This window comes from Podarcis erhardii, assembly GCF_964252035.2.
Source record: "Podarcis erhardii genome assembly, chromosome: 4".
NCBI classification, from domain to species: domain Eukaryota; kingdom Metazoa; phylum Chordata; class Lepidosauria; order Squamata; family Lacertidae; genus Podarcis; species Podarcis erhardii.
In genome coordinates this window covers 96,981,126-97,003,960 of record NC_138508.1, presented here as the reverse complement: position 1 = coordinate 97,003,960, position 22,835 = coordinate 96,981,126, and the positions used below count along the sequence as shown (strand labels likewise).

Here is a 22,835-nt window from a genome sequence, read left to right as displayed (position 1 = left end):
CCACACAAAGACAATGCTGTGCAATTTTTAAAAACATGCACTGTCACTCATTTCCCATTATCCATCAGTAGATTGACTGTAACTGAAAAGCTCTGCTTTCTCAGTGTCTCTATGAAACTGGGTTTAGTTCATTTGGGAGTTGGGGAATCAATTGATTATTGCCTCAATTGTTTTTTTGTCTTGTATTGGAATGTCTGGCAGTGGCACACCGAAATGGATCAAATCATATAGAAATCTGGAATCTTTTTACTGCTGCTATTATGAATGTATTGTACAGTGGTGCCCCGCAAGACGAACGCCTTGCAAGACGGAAAACCCGCTAGACGAAAGGGTTTTCCGTTTTGGAGGCGCTTCGCAAAACTAATTTCCCTATGGGCTTGCTTCGCAAGACGAAAATGTCTTGCGAGTTCCTGCGGGTTTTTTCCCTCCCCCCCCCCCTTTTCCTAAGCTGCTAAGCCGCTTATCAGCTGATCCGCTAAAAGCCGCTAAACCGCTAATAGCGCTAATCCGCTAAGCTGTCAATGGGCTTGCTTCACAAGACGAAAAAACCGCTATACGAAGAGCCTCACGGAACGGATTAATTTTGTCTTGCGAGGCACCACTGTACTAAGGACTAAGGCCACCACTGTTTCCTTTGCTTACCAACTCTGCTTACCCCCCCCCTTGCAAACCGCTACAATCTCTTTACACCTCACCAGCCCCTTCCCTTTACACCCCATCCTCACCCCCTTGCTCCTTGCATTCAAGGAGAATGGTTGCAGTTTCAGACCCTCCCAAGCGTCCCTTTTTTCCAGGGACTTCCCTGATTTAGAGAAGCCATCCCAGTTTCTGATTTGATCCTGGAATGTCCCACTTATGCTTAGGAGGTCCCTATTTTCAATGGAGAAATGTTGGAGGGTATGGAGTTATCCAACCCCAAGCCATCTGAAGGCAGTCATGTATAGGGAAGGTTTTTTTTTAATGTTAAATGTTTTATTATGTTTTTATATACATTGGAAGCTGCCTGGAGTGGCTGGAGCAACCCAGTAAGATGTGTGGGGTATAAATAGTAAAAATATTATTATGGAATGGGATGTCCCTATTTTCATCAGAGAAAAGTTGGAGGGTATGCAGTTTGAGGAAGCTGTAAGGGGGGCATGAGCTGTAAGAGGGTTTGGCAAGGTTAACGGAAGCCTGGGTTTAGCAGCAGGCTCACCTGGGCCATCCACTATCAGCGCTACTCAGCTTTGCTGTCTGCATGCCTGCCTGTTTACCTGGGCAACCTGCTTGCCCCTTTCTACATCCCCCCACTCCTCACCATCCAATATTGCTTTTCTGTTATGCTATAGTTTGTAGCACCACCTGTTGGCAGCCCCGCAAACTGCAGCCTGACAACATCCCTACAGTTTTATTAAATATTGCTTTCTATTTTATATGAATTAGAATGGTTTTAAATGCTGTAAGACACTGGGAAGATAATTGTGCTGCGAATAGTTGTTCATACATTTATTAAATAAAGAAAACCATCCATTGTAGCTTTCATTTGATGCATTAAAAGTGGGTGGGGTTTTATTAAAATTTACAGCCTGCCTTCTCACGAGCTCTCAGTAATAAGTTTGTTTTACTTGGAAGGGTTGAGGGAGCAAAATATGTTAAATGAGAATTATTGGAAGCATAGATCATTGGTATTACTAGATTAGTATTTTCGACACTGACTGCCATCAGCTCTCCAGGGTTTCAGGCATGGGTCCTTTTCACAGTTTGAACCAGGGACTGTTTGCATGTAAAACATGTACTGAACTCAAGCATAGAGCTGCTAAAAACATAGCAGCAGGGAAGTGCTGTTGAGATATTAAGCTTGACTAGGAAATATCCAGCTGTGTAAGAGGCACGGTGCTTCCTGCACAGATGCTGTCCCCAACACCCCCTTTTGTTTCAGCCCTACGTTCTCTGTTCTTAGAATCATAGAATTGTAGAGTTGGAAGGGACCCCACGAGTCATCTAGTCCAAACCCCTGCAATGCAGGAAATTCAGCTAAAGCATCCATGATAGATGGCCATCCAACCTCTGCTGAAAAATCTCCAAGGAAGGAGAGTCCACCACCTCCCAAGGGAGACTGTTCCACTGTTGAACAGCTCTTACTGTCAGAAAGTTCTTCCTCATGTTTAGTCGGAATATCCTTTCTTGGAGCTTGAAGCCATTGGTTCGAGTCCTAACTTACAGAGCAGGAGAAAACAAGCTTGCTCCATCTTCCACGTGACAGCCCTTGAGATAGTTGAAGATGGCTATCCTATCTCTTCTCAGTCTCTTCGAGGCTAAACATATCCAGCTCCTTCAACCGTTCCTCATAAGGCCTTCTTGACCTTCCCATGTTGAGTAGGACCCACTGTACAATTAGAAACCCTGATAAAGTAGCATCTCTAGTTGTGCAGAGGTGTTCAAATGAAAATGGACAGAACCCCCCTTCAGACCTTTGATCAGGAAGGCTAAAGACACGTGTGGGGAGATGTGGGCATGGGCTTGGTGTATGCAGCCACAGGCCTCCTAGTTATTAGTAGATCTCTGTCCACACACATTCTAATACTGGTCTTGCCCCATATCGACTGCAAACAATGCCTTCTGCAATATCTAAATGAAATTTCAATGGCTTGGCTAAAGGATGAAGGAGTACATATTGGCTTCTCAGAAGCTTTGCAATGTATGTCTCCATCTGTTTTGATAAAAAAGGTAGTAAAATAAGTTCCATCTTGATGCTTTCAGATCTCTCAATTGTGCATAAAGTAATTGATTTTAGAACTTTGGCTCCCTTATGTTTGGTACAAAAAATGAGGCCAATTTTCTAAGACGTCTAGGAGGTGTATGGTATTTAGAAGTAACAGATGAATAGCTCTGCCAGGCTCCTTTATTTAAAGAGCTATAATTATATAGGAGCAGAAATTTTGATTTGAAAGCAGCTCAAAATGATGATTAACCTCAAAAAGCATAGCACAGTTGCTACCTTGGCCAAACCCTGGAGGCTGGTCAAAATGTTATTACTGTTTTCTTCTGTTATTTGGTCTTCTTCCCAGAACTATGTAGGACAGTTTTTATGTTGGCACGTTCTGCTTCCGTGTTGTTCCATCATACTTTCCCCCCTATATTTTCTGTGAATTAGTAAATAAATACTATTGATGGTGGGTTGTTTGGAGGTTGTTGTTTTTTTGCTCCTGGTGAGTTTGCAAATTATTTTGTGTTCCTTAATCAGTTTTAATCTCCAGTTAATCAGTAATGGAGAGTATTGATCATGCTAGCATACCCCAGGAAATCTAACCCATTTTGAAACATAAAGTTAACCACGTCAGCTTTACCATTGGCATCAGAGTGCCGCAGGAAAGAGCTGGGAACCTGGGCTGCATTGCCAACTGCCAGGGATCAGAAGAGACTGGCACAAATACCAACATAGCCCTCATTTTATGTTGTACATTTGTGTGTAGATTAATTGTAAGCTGCATATTGGGAGCCAACGTCAGCTGAAGTGTGGGGGTGGCATAAATATAAGCCACAACATTTTGAGGGGAACAGAATACAGGGAGGCAGGAAAAACAGGCAAGCTGAAGGCAACCTTGTCCATGCTGATTAACCCTTCTGATGGGGAAAGGGGTGCAATCAGGGTGGCTCTCTGTGGAGCTCCTCTGCTCATGCTGGGTGCCTTCTGGGTCAAGCTGAGGAGCTGTAGCGATGGCTGCTCCCAATCTGCTCCATGGTTTGGCAATGCCACTGCAAGCTCCTCTTCTCAAGCTGCATGCTTCCCAGCTTAAAAAAGGGATAGCCGAGGCAATGATTGTTTCCTCGTAGCCACCTCTAAAGAATCTCTTATGGGCCCCTCCAGACTCTGTTCTGCAACGTGACATTGTTCCAATAATAGTTCCTTAGTGGTGGATTTACATTGCTTTATTCTATTATTATTATTATTATTGCATTTGTATCATACCCTTTTATCCAAGGAGCTCATTTAATTCCCTCTTCCTCATTTAATTCCCACAAAAGCCCTGTGGGGTAGTTTCGGATGAAAGGCAGTGGGTGGCCCAAGGTCACTCAGTTGCTTTGCAATGCTTACTCAATGTCACCACGTTATTAGTATGGGATATATCTAATCTCATATAACAAAAATGCTTAACTAACTAACACATGAAGGGGTTAAGACCATAGAGTAAGCTGTCCTGTCTGACTTAGCTAGATCATACCCCCTAACCTTGGGAGGAAGAGCTAGCAAAACCTTTGTTCTCCCACTTTCCACTATTCTTTTTTACCATGTGACACCCACCAGTAAGGATAACGAAGCTGGATGCTCCAAGCCACCTTTCTGTGTCTATACATATAATTTAGAAGCATTTACCATTTTGAAACTAAGTTGTACTGCCTGTCTTTTCTTTCTGCTGTATGGAAAAGTACATGAATCTACTCTTTGCAGAATTTGTAATAAAACATTTTTAACTTGTCAAACGTGGTCTCTTTCTATGCTAAGGGAAGTGGGGAGCTTTGGAGGCAACATAGAAGGGAATATTTTAAAGGTCTAACAGCCTATGTTTCTACGCTTTATTTTGCTATTTTAAATATCTGCTGGGGCTCTCTAACCAAAAAAAAAAATAGCGTATTTTTCGCTCTATAGGACGCACTTTTCCCCCTCCAAAAATGAAGGGGAAATGTGTGTGCGTCCTATGGAGCGAATGCAGGCTTTCGCTGAAGCCTGGAGAGCGAGAGGGGTCGATGCGCACCGACCCCTCTCGCTCTCAGGCTTCAGGAAGCTATCCGCAAGCCTTTGGAGCGCAGCGGGAGTTCCCACCGGGCTCCCAAGGCTTGCAGATGGCAGCCTGCGGGCTTTTCAGGGAGGTGGGGGAATTCCCCCATCTCCTAGAAAAGCCAGTAGAAGCCGTGCAGCCCCTTTAAAGAGCGTGCGGCTTCTGCGGGAGGTGGGGAATACTCCCAGAGCTTGTCGGGGCTGGGGGGGAAGCCCGGGCTTCCCCCACCAGCCCTGATAAAGCTCCTGAGCAGTTCTGGGGTAGCCCGTGAAGCCTCCGCAGGGCAGCAGTGAGCCTTCATCCCACTGCCCTGCGGAGGCGCTCTTGGGGGCTTTTACCCTAGGAGGGAGAAGGGCAGCTCATCACTGACTGGCTGCCCTTCTCCCTCCTCGGGGAAAAGCCCCCAAGAGCCACACACATGCTCCACTCGTCTTATGAAAGGGAGAGCTGAGCAGAGCCTGGGATGCATACAGGCTCTGCTCAGCGCTCCCTTTAAAGAATTTTTTTTTTCTTGAATTCCCCCCCTAAAAATTAGGTGCACCCTATAGTCCGGTGCACCCTATGGAGTGAAAAATATGGTACTTGCCTCAAATTTGGATGTAGGCATCCAGGACATTCTCCTTTTATTGTATCAAATTTTTCCCTTTAACCAAAATATTAAAAACCAAAAATTGCCATCTGGAGGGGGGGCACTCTTGTGCTATAGTGCAACAAGCGTGAGACAAAAACAAACACTTAACACTTGCAAAACACGGGATTTCAGTAGGAAGTTACAGGACACAAAACTCATTGGAAACGAAGCCGTATATCCACCATGAAACTTGCAGGAGCATAGAAAGTGAATACACAATAAACAGAATGTCTGGAGGGGCCCAGAGTGTTGATAGGAGCAAAGAGAAAGGGTGAACAAAGAGGGGTCCCCTCTAGTTTGACTTCTTTCTGTGCCACCACAATTCTCCGCCTATAGGACCTCCGTACTATTCAAAATGTAAGCACATTTCTTCAGGAAAGAACAGCGGCTGTGATCAGGATACTGCAAACTTCTGCACTGTTCTGAGACCTTGTGAAAACATTTTAGAAGTGTTTCTCTCCTGCCAGCGGCAAAACACGTTTACTGCCTTACATAACCCTTTGACAAAATAGGGGCTTTTTACTTGTGTGAACCGGACCATAGAATTTGTGATGATGAAGTTCAGAAAGCTAATGAGAAACGAGGCTTAATTGCGATGTGGGTTTGTCATCATCTTATGGCTAAGGGAGTGGGGGCGGAATCTCTTAATTCCTCCTATCATGTTCTGCATATAGGCTGACTATTTTAGAGGGGAATACAGAAATTCCAGAGACCTGCAGCAAAAGAGTTGGCTGATTAGTTTAAATTAATGTATGAAAGCCAACCCACCTTCACTGCTGTTTCTCACTTCTTGACCTCTTAAGCGTTGCCAGGTAACAGAGCTGCAGTGACTGGAAGCCAGAGTTAGCAGGCAAGTACGGCAGCCATGCCAGGGTCTGGACAAATTCTGTATCGAGCCATCCTAGTTTCATGGTTCATATTGCGCCCCTCCTGATGCTTCATTTATAGCACTATAGTACTGTATGTTCCAGGGTGGTCACACTTTTTCTGTCCACACCAGTGACAGAATGCATTCAGATTGCATTGTCTCCTTCCACCAACCAGTAAACGATCATGTTATGAGCATGCACACAGGTCACTAATTACCCTTGTGTGTGTGTGTGTGTGTGTGTGTGTGTGTGTGTGTGTGTTTGGTATATAACTCCTGGTATTCCAAAATTAGGTGGCAGCTGTCGGTGAGCTGTCCACACATTTGAGAGACTGCAGTGACAGGCTTCTGTCAAGAGATGCATAGAAATGCCATGAAACCGAAGTCACTTAACATTCCCTGCCCCCACCACACACAAAAGTGGGAAAGTGTGCAAAACTTTGCACACCATGAAAATATAGCGGAACCGTATTTCAGAAATGTTGGGATTTGTGTGATAGAAGAAAAAGTGATTTGAAGGCATTATTGCAGAATAGCAATGGAATGATAATAGCTTGTATTGCTAGAAGATGCAGATGATCGACAGTGGATTCTCCTACAATAGTACTGGTGTATGTCATCTGAGGCATCTAGATATTACAGGTAATACAGGGCCAGACAGGTCACTTGCCTCATACAGAACAATAGTGCAATGTTCTTAAAACTAAATACAAGACAAAGAGATTTAGCAACTCACCCATTTCACAGTGTTTTTCTGACACTGCAGTAATTTTTAAATAAGTAGCCCTCACCGTAATTAAAACGCCTCTTGCTACAGCTTTCATGGCTGGCACAAGTTTAGATTTAGCCAAATGGATGATTAGAGCTGTGACATTTGATTCATTTTAATGGATTTTTCTACATGAGCTGTTAGTTCTGGAGGGCGAAATATTTATTCATTGAGCACCATCCACAGACAGAGAGACACACAGACACACACAGACACACACAGACACACACACACACACACACACACACACGGAAGACAGGGAAGTGTGCAGAACTTTCCATTGCTTATACTTAACCTTACACCATCCTATAATCAAAAGTTATCCCCAGAGAGTTAAATGGGGCTTACTATTCAATAAATGGCAGCCTTAGACTAGGGCATTCGGGCTGGGATGGTGCAAGCAGAATATGGGAAAATATATTTTGAGGAGCTATCTGAAATGAGAGAGGCGACTTTACTTAGAGGTATTCTGCAAGACAGCTCCAGCAGTATATGACATTAGGAGAGAAAGGATGGAATTGTTTGAGGGTGCAGAAGTCTTTGGATGGCTGTGTGGAACTGGAAGGTCACAGGCAAGCATGTGCTGGGATAGAAGATCGGGGGCCCACCTGATCCAGTATAACTTGCTGTCAGTGCCCAATCAGATTCCTACCGGAAGCACACAAGCAGGACATGAGCACTATAGCACTGCTTCTGTTAATGGAGGAAATATTACTGGTGCACTTCCCCCCCATCTGTTATGGAATTCCCATAGAACATTTGGTTGTTCTCCACTTTGGCCACATTTAAGCACAAAAGGTAGAAACCTTCCTATCTGCCCAGGCCTTTGGGATGCAAGCAACATTTTTTTTTTTTTTGATGAGTCTATAATTTTTGCTCTCCACTACTGTTGCCTTGTTCTGTTTCCATATTCAGATACATTTTACTGTGCGGTGCTGCTTACCTGCCATATTGTATTATTATTAATAATAATTTTTTAAAAAAATATTTATACCCCACTCTCCCTGGCCAGAGCCGGGCTCAGGGCGGCTAACACCAGTAAAATTACAGTAAAAAGACATAATAGGGGAAAAAAGCCCAATTTAAAATACAGGTTAAAGTGCAGCCTCATTTTAATAGTAGCCCATAGAGCAAAACCATGGGGGGGGGCATAAGGGTCAGACTGAGTCCAAACCAAAGGCCAGGCAGAACAGCTCCGTCTTGCAGGCCCTGCGGAAAGATGTCAAGTCCCGCAGGGCTCTAGTCTCTTGTGATAGAGAGTTCCACCAAGTCGGGGCCAGTCCTGAAAAGGCCCTGGCCCTAGTTGAGACCAATCTAAGCGACCTTGCGACTTGGGACCTCCAAAATGTTGTCATTTGTGGACCTTAATGTCCTTCGTGGGGCATACCAGGAGAGGTGGTCCTGTAGGTAGCAGCTCCACACTCCCATTCTGAGGAAGAATGGGGTAAAACTGCAAGGAAAGAAATACTTCCTGGAAGACCACACGGGTTTACCACCTTTAGGCTGAAGTTGTTAGGAATGGCCTTAGATCTGCAGCCTAGTAATGCAGCACGGAGACCTTGTATGTGTTTGTTTTTAAGGTGAGAGAGGGTCTCAAGGTGGTCTAATATCAAATTAAAAATTAAATATAGGATCCCAGCTGTGCTGAAAATATATAATTCCATGAATCATAGAATTGTAGAGTATTACAGAACTGTAGAAGGAGCAATCGCTGTGCAGGGATGAGTGTCTCTGCTTTCTCTTTCAAGCCTAGTTCTCAGCTAGGCTGTTCTCATGGCACAGCAAGTAGATGCTGTAGGTACGTTTGCTGGGTTCTAGAGCTCACCTTTACCAGTTGACTACAAGAGCAGTCATTTTTTGTCTGATCATCATTGAGAGGCCTCGGCACTTCCATGAAGTCAATCTAAGGGGAACTCTGGCTTCCCTTATTTCAGGCTCCCTGGTACAGAGAAAATCACCTGTAGGGCATTTTGAGATAGCTCTTTGTCTGTGTCAAACGGAAAAGGGAAGGAAGTTCTGAATTTGTGCAAGAATGATTGTGCCAGCAGTGCAGATCTACCAGTCTGCTCTGACTAAAAAGCATTGCATGTAGATTGAGAATGCCAGGAGTGCCTGGCATAAACTCCTGTCTGATAAAAGCTCCCTAAATTCCAGCATTTCTTCATACATTTATTGCCTATAGCTTTTCTAAACGCAAGGCTCACTGATCCACTTTCCTTTGTTGGAATCGTTTTCTCAGTATGTCAAAACAATGAAATAACACTGAGGTGCCAAAATCATTTTAAAATGCTTCTTTTTATTTCCATGGTTGCACATTGGGTAATTAAATAATATTTCAACCAACTCATAAATGAGTATTTAAATCAGGCTCCTAAATAATTACAGTACATGGAATAAGAGAAGGGGTTTATTTAACTGTTAGCAAAGGATGCAGTGTAAATGTCACCATTGATCATTTTGTATGGGCAAATTAAGGTATTTTGGTGAAGTGCTCTTATAGAAAATACAGAGACATCCCAAGACACTTGAAATTATGTCTTGGCTTCAGTACTTGCTGACTATATTGGCCCATTTCATGGTTGCTTCAAAGGAGTATTAAAAACAACAACAACAACAAACCAATGTAAGGTCGATTTACCATCGTTAGACATTCTTTTCCAAAATATAAATGAAGTTTTGGCAAATAATATTTATACAGAAAAATAGGTTTAGATCTTTCCAGATTCAATGTATTCTACAAAACTACTCTAAAATAAATAAAAAATTATGTTCTTGTATACTTTTTTTTTTAAAACGCTAGTTCTTTCTTTACTATGAGTACAGATTAAAAGCAGGAGGCACCGAGACTAAACAAAGTGCAGTTGAGAATGGGCAGAAGGAAACCAGGCTGGGGTATCATGTCACATTACATCTCAGCTTAAAACAAGCTGTGGTTTAATGTGAGATGGCGGGCGCTCCTCTTCCAGTCCTACCACATTGTGGATCAAACAATGAGTCGGCCTTGTTGTGTTGTCTGAACCTGGGCTCATTGTCATTGCTCTCCAAACCAGCCAAGATCTGTTTTTAGCTTACCACTAGTGGTGTGTTGGGGGAGAAATGAACCACAAACCTGGGTTTGAATGACAAGACAAGGCAGATTCTGGCCTATTTTGTCCACAGGGTGGCAGCAGTGGAAAAGCAGCACTGAAAACCTTCTTAGCAGCATGTGCTTGCAAACACACCATAATTTGCTTTAAACTATGGTTTAATGCATGGGTAGGCAAACTAAGGCCTGGGGGCCAGATCCGGCCCAATCGCCTTCTAAATCCAGCTTGCAGATGGTTCAGGAATCAGCGTGTTTTTACATGAGTAGAATGTGTCCTTTTATTTAAAATGCACCTTTGGGTTATTGGTGGGCATAGGAATTCATTCATTCCCCCCCCCCCCATATAGTCTGGCACTCCACAAGGTCTGAGGGACAGTGGACCAGCCTCCTGCTGAAAAAGTTTGCTGACTCCTGGTTTAATGTGATGTACCGACTGGGCCAGTGATTTTGCTGTCCTAGAGACAGGTATCTCTGAATGCATTTGCGTGACTTCTGCTCTCCTAGGTAGCCCTTGCTGAAAAGGACAGGGTTAGACCTCCTTTGCAGGTGAAAATGAGAAGTTCTTGTTGCTAGTTCTGCTGATGGGACACATTCTGGTAGAAATGGGAAACAGGATTAGGCTTGTGTTGAGGGCTGAAGGTGGAAGCCAAAACAATAAAATGAGGCAAGCAACAAACAGTGGGACAAAGTCCTGTGTTTAGATGCCAAATGGCTGAAAGCAAGCATTAAAATGCATATCGCTTTAAGGGTTAGAACATCAGGATGAGGCTGGAATGAACAGTATATGAAGACCAGCTGGGTGGCTGGAGCAGAGATAAAGGGGGAATCGGTTCTGGAGTGCAGGGCTGACATGAGGGCTGGCCCAAGACATTTTGGCAGCTGAGGTCAGCCACAAAATGGCGCCTTGCCCGCCCATCAGGGAAGAAGGGCTGTGTGAAGTTCTACATTGGGAGCAAGGAGAGGAATATTTTGGGAGAGCATGAGACTCTTAATCATGGTTGTGTGTTCGAGCCCCACGCTGGGCAAAAGATTCCTGAATTGCTCGGGGTTGGACTAGATGACCCTCGTGGTCCTTCCAACTCTACAATTCTACATCGGGAGTAAGGGGTGAGGGAGTGAATATATTGGGAATGGGGGGCGGGGAAGGGGCATGCATGGAATCACATGGGGTTGGTTCAGAGCCCAAAACACTCCCTGCCATTTCATCCCTAGGGATGGGAGACTAGCAGAGCCTTCTACTTGATGAGATGACTTCTACAGTGGCACTGGAGGCGGGAGCTGCTCACGAGGGGTAGATCCTGCCTCCAAAGCATATGTAGCAGCAGAGGCTGGCAACAAATTCCGTGGAGGCTGGATCTTGCCTCGCCTCGCCTCAGGGCTGGGACAGCCCTGGCTGGCACAGTATGTAAGGAGCAGGAATTTTAAAAGTTGCAAGTGAGAACGTGCCAGGGGCGAATGGATTAATATATGTTGTTAATAATAAAATTATAAATTACTTCAGAGCCAGAGGCTGTTGAAGCAGTGTAGACCAAAGCAAAATGGGGTGATGCAATGCAGGTTGAAAGCTTAGTCAGGGCTCCTGGAGGGCATTTGGGGGGTGGTTTGTGTGGGCCTCCTTCTAGCTGCCACTGGTTTCTCTGCCTGTGCAACCTCTGTGACTCATGCTCTTAAAACTGTGATTCTCAAACCACTTAGTCCAGCCTAGCCCCATTGAGACAACACAGCTATTTTGGAGCCAGTGGATTGTGGTTTGACATAAATATTTTTAGAAATGTAGAAACAGAACAAACTTATATGTCAATACAGTGGAACTCTCTTTTTTAAAAAATAGGATCTCTCTTTTTCTCTTGGTTCAGGAGCAAATAAAGATAATGACGTTTGATCATTAATGAATAGAACATAACATTGCAGTGATTCTAAGAAAATAATTGTTTAAACATAATGTCCGATAAAACATTCTTTCTACAGTTTAAATATTTAAACAACATACATAAATTGCCATTTAGTATTGTCCAATAAACTATCAAGTGTTTAAATGCAATTTTTTTTAAAAAGAAAGAACCCAAACTACAGATGTAGGTAAACGGCCATATTCTCAACCTAGGTTAAACATCTGAGAAAATTTACAAGTAAAGATAAAAGAAATACATATTCCTCACAAATTAAAACTAATGCAAGATTACAAACACTATGTTTACCATCAGATTTTGGGTTCTTTGTCCGTCCCCCCTTCTTTTAGGTGATCGAAGCTATCGTTTGAATATAAACAGATATTAGACATTTGAAAAGCAAGATTAACACTGAAAAATAATTTCATTAACAAAAAAATCAATTAGTGCTTCTGGTCTTTCTGAGTAGGCAGTGCCACCAGAGCTAAGTAGCTTAGAATCAATCTGAAAAGTCTAAGTTAAAATACTGCAATCATTTATAATGTTCACATGGAAAAAAACAGATGTTTCAAACAATTATACATATTTCCATAGAACAGCTTCTTTTTTGTTTTATAAACAATAATTTAAAAACTATGTACTTGTCTGATATATGTGCAACATATAAAATGTGAAATGTGACATATTTGGTACAACAGTGTAGGAAACAAATCTTAAAAACAAACCTCCTACATTAATCAAATGTATATAATTACCTTGTAAATCAACACAGTTTTTAAAAAAGTAAACATTAAAATCTGTTTTGTCCATATATATGTATGTGTATATATAATATGTATATAGCTGTATTAAAGATATCTTCATAGTTCTGTGACATAAAATAAGCTTTTAAAGAAAAAAAGGTTAAAAGAACTAGTTTCTTTCTCTGTGCTGTAATCCGGTTACAACTTCTTAAACCTGATTTTAAAAATACGGCAACAGTAACAATGGATTAAACTGAAGCTCTCTCTACATTTTGTTCAGTATTCTCCTAGTCATCTAGATTAAAGTCACTTATTAGTTTTTTCAGTGACTCGGTTTCAATTATTCCGTTTTGAGTTAAATTAGAATATCTTGCTATCTTTTCACCTATAGACCCATTTCTTTAATTGGGAAGAAGTTATTTCATAACAAGTTCTTATTTTTGGTAACCTGATTGCAAATCTGAAAGCTTAATCACTTGGTGTAAATTCAATTATAGACATCAGTGTCACATAGTTTCAAGTCTGATGTGGCAAAATTTAGGCACTTTTGCAAAGGCTTTATTTTAAAAAATATCCTCTCTCTTTGTAAAATAACATAGTCAAGACTTTGTTTGGGGTATGGAAACCATACTGTGCAAAGGTTTAATTTAGTTCTAGAATGCCACGATTCCAGTACAGCTTCTCTGCACCTGCCCAAAATCAGCTCGTGTGCATCTCCGCAATTTGTGCTTTGCCTTGGAGCTTTTAATGGGTGATGTTCAGGGATACAGGGTTCTGCTTTAACATCACCTCCTTTGCCTTGGCATCAACTGCCCTAGTAGAGAAGTGAGCTTTTTAAGAGAGTACAAAGTGGTCAAAGGGTTAAAAGTTAAGTCTGCAGTTGGTGAAGATTGGCCAAGATCCAAAGGGTGACTGGGGTGGGCACCCGAGGGCTTGCGCGTGCTTTGATCCCCCCCCCCCGCTTCCTTTGAGCAGGAGAAACCCCTTTGCCGTCTCACCTACAGCTTTGGGAACTCTCCACAATTTCCGAAGCAGTTTGCCCTGCGAAGTGGCCAGGGCCCACGTGGAGCTAGTTAGGTGGTTCTCTGGACCTTGGGCTTAGTGGCCAATGTAAATCATTTATTGCTAACATTGAAAGATTCATAAAGTTGTGAACCCTACAATAATATATGAATAGGACTACTTACATTAGCTATAATCATGGCGGTAAGACGATATTTCTAAGAAGTAAACGGTGCTGTATAAAACCTTGAAAAGTAAAATGTTACCCTTTTTTTAAGTCTTGAACCATCACAGCTGGCATCAGATAGTTAACTAGATTAGTTTGGAATATACTAAGCATACCATATTTAATATTCATTTTATGATATAGCAGCACTAGCTCTTTAGTGTTTTGTGTGATTTGTCCAGACGAACAAACTCTTTACTCAGCATGCAGTTTGTGGCAATTCTATTGAAGAGACAGGGTAGTATGTACAGTAACAATGCTTTGCTGTCCTCATCGAGGCCTCTTGGCATTCCATCCCATTCCTGTTGGCTATTTCAGGATTATCTGTTAGAAGAAAAGAAAAAACAGCAACAACATTGTTGGGTGTGCTATTCAATTCTGATGAAGTGACTATTCTTCCCCCACTTTTGCTTTTATGTTGCCTCAGAGTGAAAGCACACAGACGATGCGCCTAATGTTCTTATGGACTAAACTTGCATAGTATGCGAGCCTTTTAAGAATAACGGTGCTCATTTGTTACAATGGTGTGTGCTCCCAATTATTTCCTGGACATAAAATACAGTTGTACCTTGGATCCCGAATGCCTTGCGAGTCGAATGTTTTGGCTCCCGAACACTGCTAATCCGGAAATGAGTGTTCCGGTTTGTGAACGTTCTTTGGAACCTGAACATCTGACGCAACTTCCGGTTGGCTGCAGGAGCTTCCTGAAGCGAATCGGAAGCCGTGCTTTGGTTTCCGAACGTTTTGGAAGTCGAACGGACTTCCAGAACTGATTCCGTTCGACTTCCGAGGTACCACTGTATTAGGAAACTCACCACTGTGCCCCCAGCTGTGCCCTGTGCCTTTGCCCTCTGTCTTGACAGATGTTGCTGAGAGCTGGGAACACTCCGGCTGCCATCTCTGAATGGCGCCACCCCAGCACCACGCTCAGCTGGGGTTCTCCTGTGCCACATCATTATTTCTTCCACAGGCACCTTGCCCTATGCTGTTGCCTTTAGAACCAGAGACTAACCAGGAAAGGGAGATGTATCCAGGAATATTTGCCCAATATGTCACCTAGGATGCAGCTATACAGCTGCAAATAAAAGAGTGTTTTAACTGTAAGAGTGTTTTAAGTGCAATATACAATGTGACACTAGATGGTGATGGTGAGCCTTATGGAAAATTCAATGTACAGTGGAACCTCGGTTGTCGAACGCAATCTGTTCCGGAAGACCGTTCAGCTTCCGAAATGTTTGACAACTGAGGCGCAATGGGTGATTATCAAAGTGAATGGAGAAAGTTCAGAAATGCACCTCGGAAGCCGTTCGACTTCCAAGGCGCGTTCGAAAACAGAAGCATTTGCTTCTGGGTTGACGGCGTTCAGGTTCTGAAACATTCAGCTTCCGAGATGCTCAAAAACCAGGGTTCCACTGTATTTTTTTTAAAAGCTAAAAAAACCCCAAACCATTTTCAGAACTTTTTAAAAATGTGTGTGTGGATTCTACCCTAACCTGCTTAGTAGTAGTAAGAAACCAGAAAACCACAAATACTGAAAAGTAGTCTCTAATTAGGGAATGTACTTCAAGCTTGTGAACAGACGCTCTCAGGCTGAATAAAAGGGAAAACGCCTCCAGGTAATTGGGCAAGGAAGAATTGGTGGCTTTTTTCTTTCAGGGTCACAAATTATTAATTTAAGCACCGTAAGGCTAATGAAATGGGCTAGTAATTTTTGTGGACTTATTTACAAGGCTGATTTATTATTAAAACTCAACTGCTTGAAGCCGGAGCTGCTTGCCTGGTGGGGCGGAGCTGCAGCAATAGCCTTCAGGCAACAGTGTTGCTGCCATTCAGCAATCCCTAATGGGCATCTCAGCAGGAACGCTGCATTGGCTCTGCCAGTGCACCCACGCAGCCGCAACCATGCAGCTGCCCTTCTTGGAAAGTAGAAAAAGATGCTGCTGCCAGGAGACTCTTGCCGCAGCTCTGACCTACCAAGTGAGCTACTTGAAAATAAATTTCTCTTGGTAGATCCCTGAGGCCTCAACTCCCAAATTCTAGCACAGCCTCCCACTGGTGCAGAAGTTACATTCTGGGCCTCCACATGTGTCAGTGAAATGCACGTTAAGTGGGGAACACCCTGAAGAGTCCTAGCGGCTTGCAAGGAGACACTACCTGGAACCTGAAGAGGATATCCTCTTTGAGCTCCGGGGAGGGCCTCCTTGCAGGCCGGAGGGGGAGCGGGGCTTTGTTGAGGCTGCTCAGCCTCCCCGCCTAGCAGCTGACATGTGGGGCAGCGCAGCAGCCGCTTCCCCGCACATCAGATGAGCATCTCAACAAAGTCCCACTGACCCTCCAGCTCACGAGCAGACCCTCCCAGGGGACCAAAGAGGACGTCTTCTCTCTGGGGAGGGTTTTCATGTGAACCAAGAGGATTCTCCAGGGTGCTCCCCACGTCCCGGCACCAGATGTGTGCATGGTCACGTGCAAGTGGGGAGTTGCCTGTACAGAGTTTTCCAGTTAAAGTAGAAGATGGAAAATTTATATGCATGTGCACACCATAATTTAGCATGAGATGAACAAGTTTCAGTGAGCTTCGCTTCTGCTTCCGCTTTTGATTAACCACAGCTTGCCATGTAGTTTGGACCTACAATTATAGTAAGCATTAACTATGGTTTGTTTGAACAAGCCAGCGTCGGTTAACTATGGTTTGAAGGTAAATATTATCATAGTTAATATTAAACCAGTTTGTCAGTCAGAATGACACAATTAGGATTAAGAAAAAGTGACAACTGCCAAATTACTTCTCCCTGATTCAACAGCATCTGGGGACCCAATGTTGAAGAAAACTGCTATGGGAAATGCAACCACTATGAAGATCTAATTGGGGACACTTTCGGATGTTCCTGGTTGATTTTTAAAGTTCAATGTACAGTCGTACCTTGGAAGTTGAACGGAATCCGTTCCGGATGTCCATTTGACTGCCAAAATGTCTGAAAACCAATGTGTGGCTTCTGATTGGCTGCAGGAAGCTCCTGCAGCCAATTGGAGGCCCCATCGGACGTTCGGCTTCCAAAAGAACATTCGAAAACCGGAACACTCGCTTCCAGGGTTTGATCGTTCAGGAGCCAAAACGTTTAGAGAACTAGGCTGTTCAAAAACCAAGATGCGACTGTATAAGGTTTGAATCCTATATCATCACCTGAGGACCATGAGACACTACACCAGCATGGAGCCTACAGTTCCAAAATATGCAGCTGCTACATTTTTCTACATAACTTTCAGAACATATTTCTGATAAAAGGTGGCATATTTATCAGAATGGTGGGTGTACTTCATGTTCTCAGGGCAAATGGATATATTCTGTATGATATACATGAACTATTAACTACAGTAAAATATTACCTCTGCCGTACAGTCGAAAACTAAAATGCTAAAATACATTACTCAAAACTAGTACAAAAAGCTAAAATACTTTAGCCATTAGGAGGCTTATTTCAGCCACATAAAGAATCAACTCCTTTATCAATAAATAGTTGCTGGAGCCAGATATGAGACTATAAAAGACTAGTGAGAGACCAAGCTTAAACCGCAGGATGGACGATTCATATAATAAGCTAATAATAATTTCAAGTTATTTTATCCAGCTTCCTGCAGATAGCTCTACAGAGTTTCGTTTATTTATGGGAAACATATTTTTCAATCACAACACTATTCTAATAATATTAGAGTGAGAGTACAAGAATCTGAGGCCTTACACTAATCCACAGATGTTCCCTGCCATAGTTTCCTCCTTGCTGTAGCTGCTTCTATCATTTATTTATTCAAATATTATTTATTTTTAATTCTGTTTTTAAGACCAAGAAAACGGCTCCCAGAGCAGCTCACAAATCACTAAAAATTGACAGTCCCTGTCAGCAGCCTTACAATCTAAACCGACATGACGCAAAAGGGAAATGGATTGGGGGGAGGAAAAAATGAACTTGGGTTCAAGTGCATGGTTAAAAGTTGCTCTAATGACTAGCTGGGAATGGAGCAGGGCAGGAAATGGGGCAACCCCCCCCCCACAACTCTTCCTTTCCTCTGCTGCAACTAGGGGGGCAATTTAATCTCAGGAAGCTGCTATGAAGCCAGATCCAAACCCCATTCAGCAGTGGGGCTGCTGCTGGAAGAGGGAAAACAGGCCTTAAAAATAATGTTCTCTGCTGAGTTGCCCAGTCCTGTGGCCAAGAGGAACAGGCCAAGTGCCATGCCCCTGGAACACCATTTTGGGGAATTCGTAGCAGCCTTGGCTCAGCCCTGAAAGAGCCAGGATGACCACATTACACTGGCTGAGCTGGGGTTGCGTCAACCAGCCAAGCCAGAGATCCACTGCATCCTAAGCTGCTCACCCCAGCAGATCTTGCCATGGTATTGCATCCTTCCACTGCTGTTATGTTATTTATGCCCCATACCTTTATTTATAACAAATACCTTTGGGGTTTGGCCGTGGTACAACAAGGGTGAGGTGCCGCTCTACTCTTCTGTATACTGCAGCACAAGCTAATGCTCACAACTGAATGCAAGAAAAATGACGACCTGCTAATCTCATTTAAATCAAAGGGCCAAAATAAAAAAAAATTGGTGCATTCGGGGTCATTCCAGGACAGAGATGCTCTTTCCAAAGCTGTATCTGCCCCAGTGAGATCTATTTTGGGACTGCACATCATATTCTCTAATTCTTGGTCTACTTGAATGAACGGGACTCTCCAAATACATATATTTGCGTATTTTTTAAATATTATCAATGAGAAACTGGCATGTCCTTTGGGAATGACAATCTAGGCACCTCTTTCACAATCAACAGTTCACCTCTACCTGAGGTTACCTGCCCAAGGATCAAAGTGCATTACCTTAAGGGTTCATTTGCAAGAGATTTTGAAATTTCAAACAGTGTCACAACCTACTTTTCAGTGCCAGAGAATTTTTGCCTCTGGGAGAAGTACCTGAATGCTATACCACAGTACAGTGGTGCCTCGCAAGACGAAATTAATCCGTTCCGTGAGGCTCTTTGTATAGCGGTTTTTTCGTCTTGCGAAGCAAGCCCATTGACAGCTTAGCGGATTAGCGGTATTAGCGGATCAGCTGATAAGCGGCTTAGGGCTTAGGAAAAGGGGGAAAAACCCCGCAGGAACTTGCAAGACATTTTCGTCTTGCGAAGCAAGCCCATGGGGAAATTCGTTTTGCGAAGCGCCTCCAAAACGGAAAACCCTTTCGTCTAGCGAGTTTTTCGTCTTGCGAGGCATTCGTCTTGCGGGGCACCACTGTACAGGCATGCAAAACCCTTTTGGCTGCACAGGCCAGATCCTTAACAGGCCAAATTTGAAAGGGTTTAAATCCTGCTCGGGAAGGGGTTTGCATTGGAACCGCAGCTAAAAGGAAGGGGGAAACCCAAAGTTATAGCAAGGGGTTTCGTCCGGCTTAGCACTGGGGTTTGGCCTCACAGCCTGCAAGCACAGGCAGGCATCAAAACAAGTCGGTCAGATCACTCAGGCTGTGCTTCTATTTTACTAGAACCTCAAGTCCCACCAGTCAGAATTAGGTGCAACACAGCAACTTGTCCCTGTGCATGTGAAATACACAGGGTGGCAGTCAATGCTAGTCCCACTCACAGCTGACTCACTGAATTTAATGGGCATGGCTAGCATAGCTTTATTAATTGCAGTGGGTTTACTCTCAGTTGGACTTCGTTGAATACAACCCATACACGTTCCCTTGAGGCAAAGTGTGCCCCTGAACATGTGTTTAGCCAAGAAATTTGTTTTCAGGGCTGGAACTGGGCTCATAGTCATAGTTCTCGTGGTTTCCCCTACATTTTATTCATTTCAGCAGCGTACTTAAGGAAAGAAATGAAGTGCACTTCTGTTGCTATAGTTAAACAATCAGAACACTTTCTTGATCTACTGCAAATCTTGCAAAGATCTACCACTAGAGATCCTGATCTATAAAGAATGTGTCTGTTCTTCCTGCTGCTACAGTGTGTGGGTTTCCATGATTAAAAAAACACACAACTGAAATATGGTGGCTGCCCGCAACTGGCGCAGTGGCCGCCTCAATCAGCTGAATACAATGAACAAGGCAGCTGCTCTACTAATTTAAATCGACCGGAGGAACAAGATGGTATAACTTAAATCAACTTAAGAAAAGGTATAGTTTGAAATGGTAGCAAATTCTGGTTTGGAAGCATATGCTGACTATTATTTTTGATTGAATAAATAGAAAATAGAAGTGACATCTCCCCATTAACATACCACATAGCCAACTTCAATTTCTGTTTGCAAATGTCGATCTCACGATAAGGAAGCTGGCAGGTCCATTGCTCTGGCTCTCCCAATGCACTTTAGATTCTCGTCCAACTGTTTCCATCCCAAAAAGTTCTTATAAGAACTCTGAGACTTTAAGAGTAGGTTCCTGAGTATACTTGGGTCCCCTTTCCCCCTCAGTTTCTTCCTCCATTGGTGCCATGCCTCTTAGATTAAGGCACAGACTGCCCTCCTTTTATTATTAATCTGTAAGCTGCTCTGGGAACATTTTTGGCAGAATAGCAGGGCAAAATAGGTAAAGGTAAAGGGACCCCTGACCATTAGGTCCAGTTGTGACTGACTCTGGGGTTGCAGCGCTCATCTTGCTTTGTTGGCTGAGGGAGCCGGCGTACAGCTTCCGGGTCATGTGGCCAGCATGACTAAGCTGCTTCTGGCGAACCAGAGCAGCACACGGAAACGCTGTTTACCTTCCCGCCGGAGCAGTACCTATTTATCTACTTGCACTATGATGTGCTTTTGAACTGCTAGGTTGGCAGGAGCAGGGACCGAGCAACGGGAGCTCACCCCATTGTGGGGATTCGAACTGCCGACCTTCTGATCGGCAAGTCCTAGGCTCTGTGCTTTAACCCACAGCGCCACCTGCCATCCCTAGAAGGGCAAAATACATTGCAATAAAGAGTAATAAATATGTATTTATGTATTTACTGGAGTTCTCAAGCCCAGCAACCCAATTTCCTTCTCACTTTCATAATTAGCACAAAAGGAGTGGGAATAGAGAACATTTTCGGGAGGAGCCATAACTCATAACAGTACTCTCATTCCTTATCCCAAGCAACTGATGTTCAGAGCCAATACTGAAGGTAGGGCCTAGTCATAATGACTAGAAGCCATTGATAGCCTTATCTTCTATGAATCTGTCCAATTCCCTTTTAAGGTGGACAAAGTTGGTGTCCCTCACTGCCTCTTGTTAGAACAAATCCCATAGTTCCAGCTATACTCTGTATGAAGAAGTACTGCCTTTTGTCTGTCCCGAATCCTCCGACATTCAGCTTCAGCGACTGACCCCAGTTCAAGTCCTATGAAAGAGAAAGTCCATCCACTTTCTCCACCCCATGAATAATTTCATATGCCTCTATGACGTTTCCACTCACGTGCCTTTCCCCTAAACCGAAAAGCCCCAAATGCTATAAGCTTTCCTTATAGGGGAGCTGCTCCAACCCATTGACCCCACTGCTTGCCCCTTTCTGAACTTTCCCCAGCTGAACAGAGTCTTCCAAGTACAAAATATATCTGTATATTGGCAGTTTTACATGCCGAAGGTCCCAGGTTCCATCCTTATCAGAGTCTTTGCCCATGGAGGATGCTGTGCTGGCAAAGGAGAGCTGCTGGTGGTCACAACGGACAGACCTGAGCTAAATGAGCCAATGGCCTGAATAAGGCAGGTTCATCTGCTTCTATTTCTCCCTCCACCAATGTAAGTGTTTTTAAGAAGTCTTGTGATGACAGTCCTGGTCCAGCTCAGAAATCCCTCTATAAATTAGTTGCATTTCCACCATCAGTTTCATTTTCAACATTAACCAGGAGAAAATGTCCAGATTTTTGAAGCAACAAATTGCTCCTCAAACATTTTCTTGAATGTAAAATATGATTTTTATTAAAGGTACTAAAACAGCCTGGTCTGTTGAATTAAGAGGATACTGCATTCCAAAAAGTTAACGGTTTGAGGAAAGAATTATTTTTACTTCCTGATACACCCATCCGTCCCCATGTCCAACCAGAGTAATTCCTTCCCACCCTACATTTTGGAGCCATCGACATTCGGCTTCCTTCTGGCATAGTGCAATAAATGAGCAAATATCACCTGCGCAGAAGTGGTGTGAATGGAAGGAACAAAGTAGCACAAGGTACAGCGGTTGGCAAGAAGCTGCTCAGATCATTGTTGCTACAGGTGGAATTGCCAAGTGGGACTGAACAGCTGACATGCTCAGATTTCAGGACACTGGCTTGAAGACAGCATAGGATACGAATAGCACAGCTGTGTGTGTGGTTAGCTCTTCTACCTTCCACTTCAGATAATTCATGGCACTGACTACCAGCCTTACATTGCATCAAGACTATTGGTCCATCGGGCAGTAGAGTCATTGGCAGCAGCTCTCCACTTGAGGGTTTTGGGCAGGAGTCTTCCAGCAGAAGCTGGAGATGCCAGGGACTGAACTTGGGACCTTCTGCTAAACATGTGCTACATCGTGGAGTTATTGCTGTTTCCCTAATATTTAACATTTGGCATAGCAACCAAAGAGTTCAGAGTCTTCACCTGCATTACCACACTATAATCCTTATCACAACCCTGTAAGGCAGGTCAGCAGTATTATCCCCCAAACTGCTGAAAGTGCATGGTATTTATTGAGAGGTACCAATTGTTGCATGATCTTCCATTGATAAATGACAGAAATAAGAAGGAGTTTTGGCCACTTGTGAAAGGTTTTTGATTAGTCCTGAGATTTACAACTCACTTTTTACTAATTTTCTAGACATTTATCATAATAGAGTGTGTGTGTATGTGTGTTTTACTGTTATGGACTGT

At 43.4% G+C, this 22,835-nt stretch overlaps 1 protein-coding gene across 15 annotated transcripts in view; it reads right to left on the bottom strand.

Annotated features, from left to right (window-relative positions):
* Window positions 1–9,301: 9,301 nt before the first annotated feature.
* MBNL2 (muscleblind like splicing regulator 2) overlaps window positions 9,302–22,835 on the bottom strand; it is a 77,836-nt gene continuing 64,302 nt past the window's right edge. For all 15 annotated transcript variants that reach the window (XM_081858245.1, XM_081858246.1, XM_081858240.1 and 12 more), the window contains one exon: window positions 9,302–14,294. In XM_081858245.1, coding sequence (XP_081714371.1) covers window positions 14,280–14,294 — 15 coding nt within the window. In that variant the 3' untranslated portion in view covers window positions 9,302–14,279. The remainder of the gene's footprint in view (window positions 14,295–22,835) is intronic.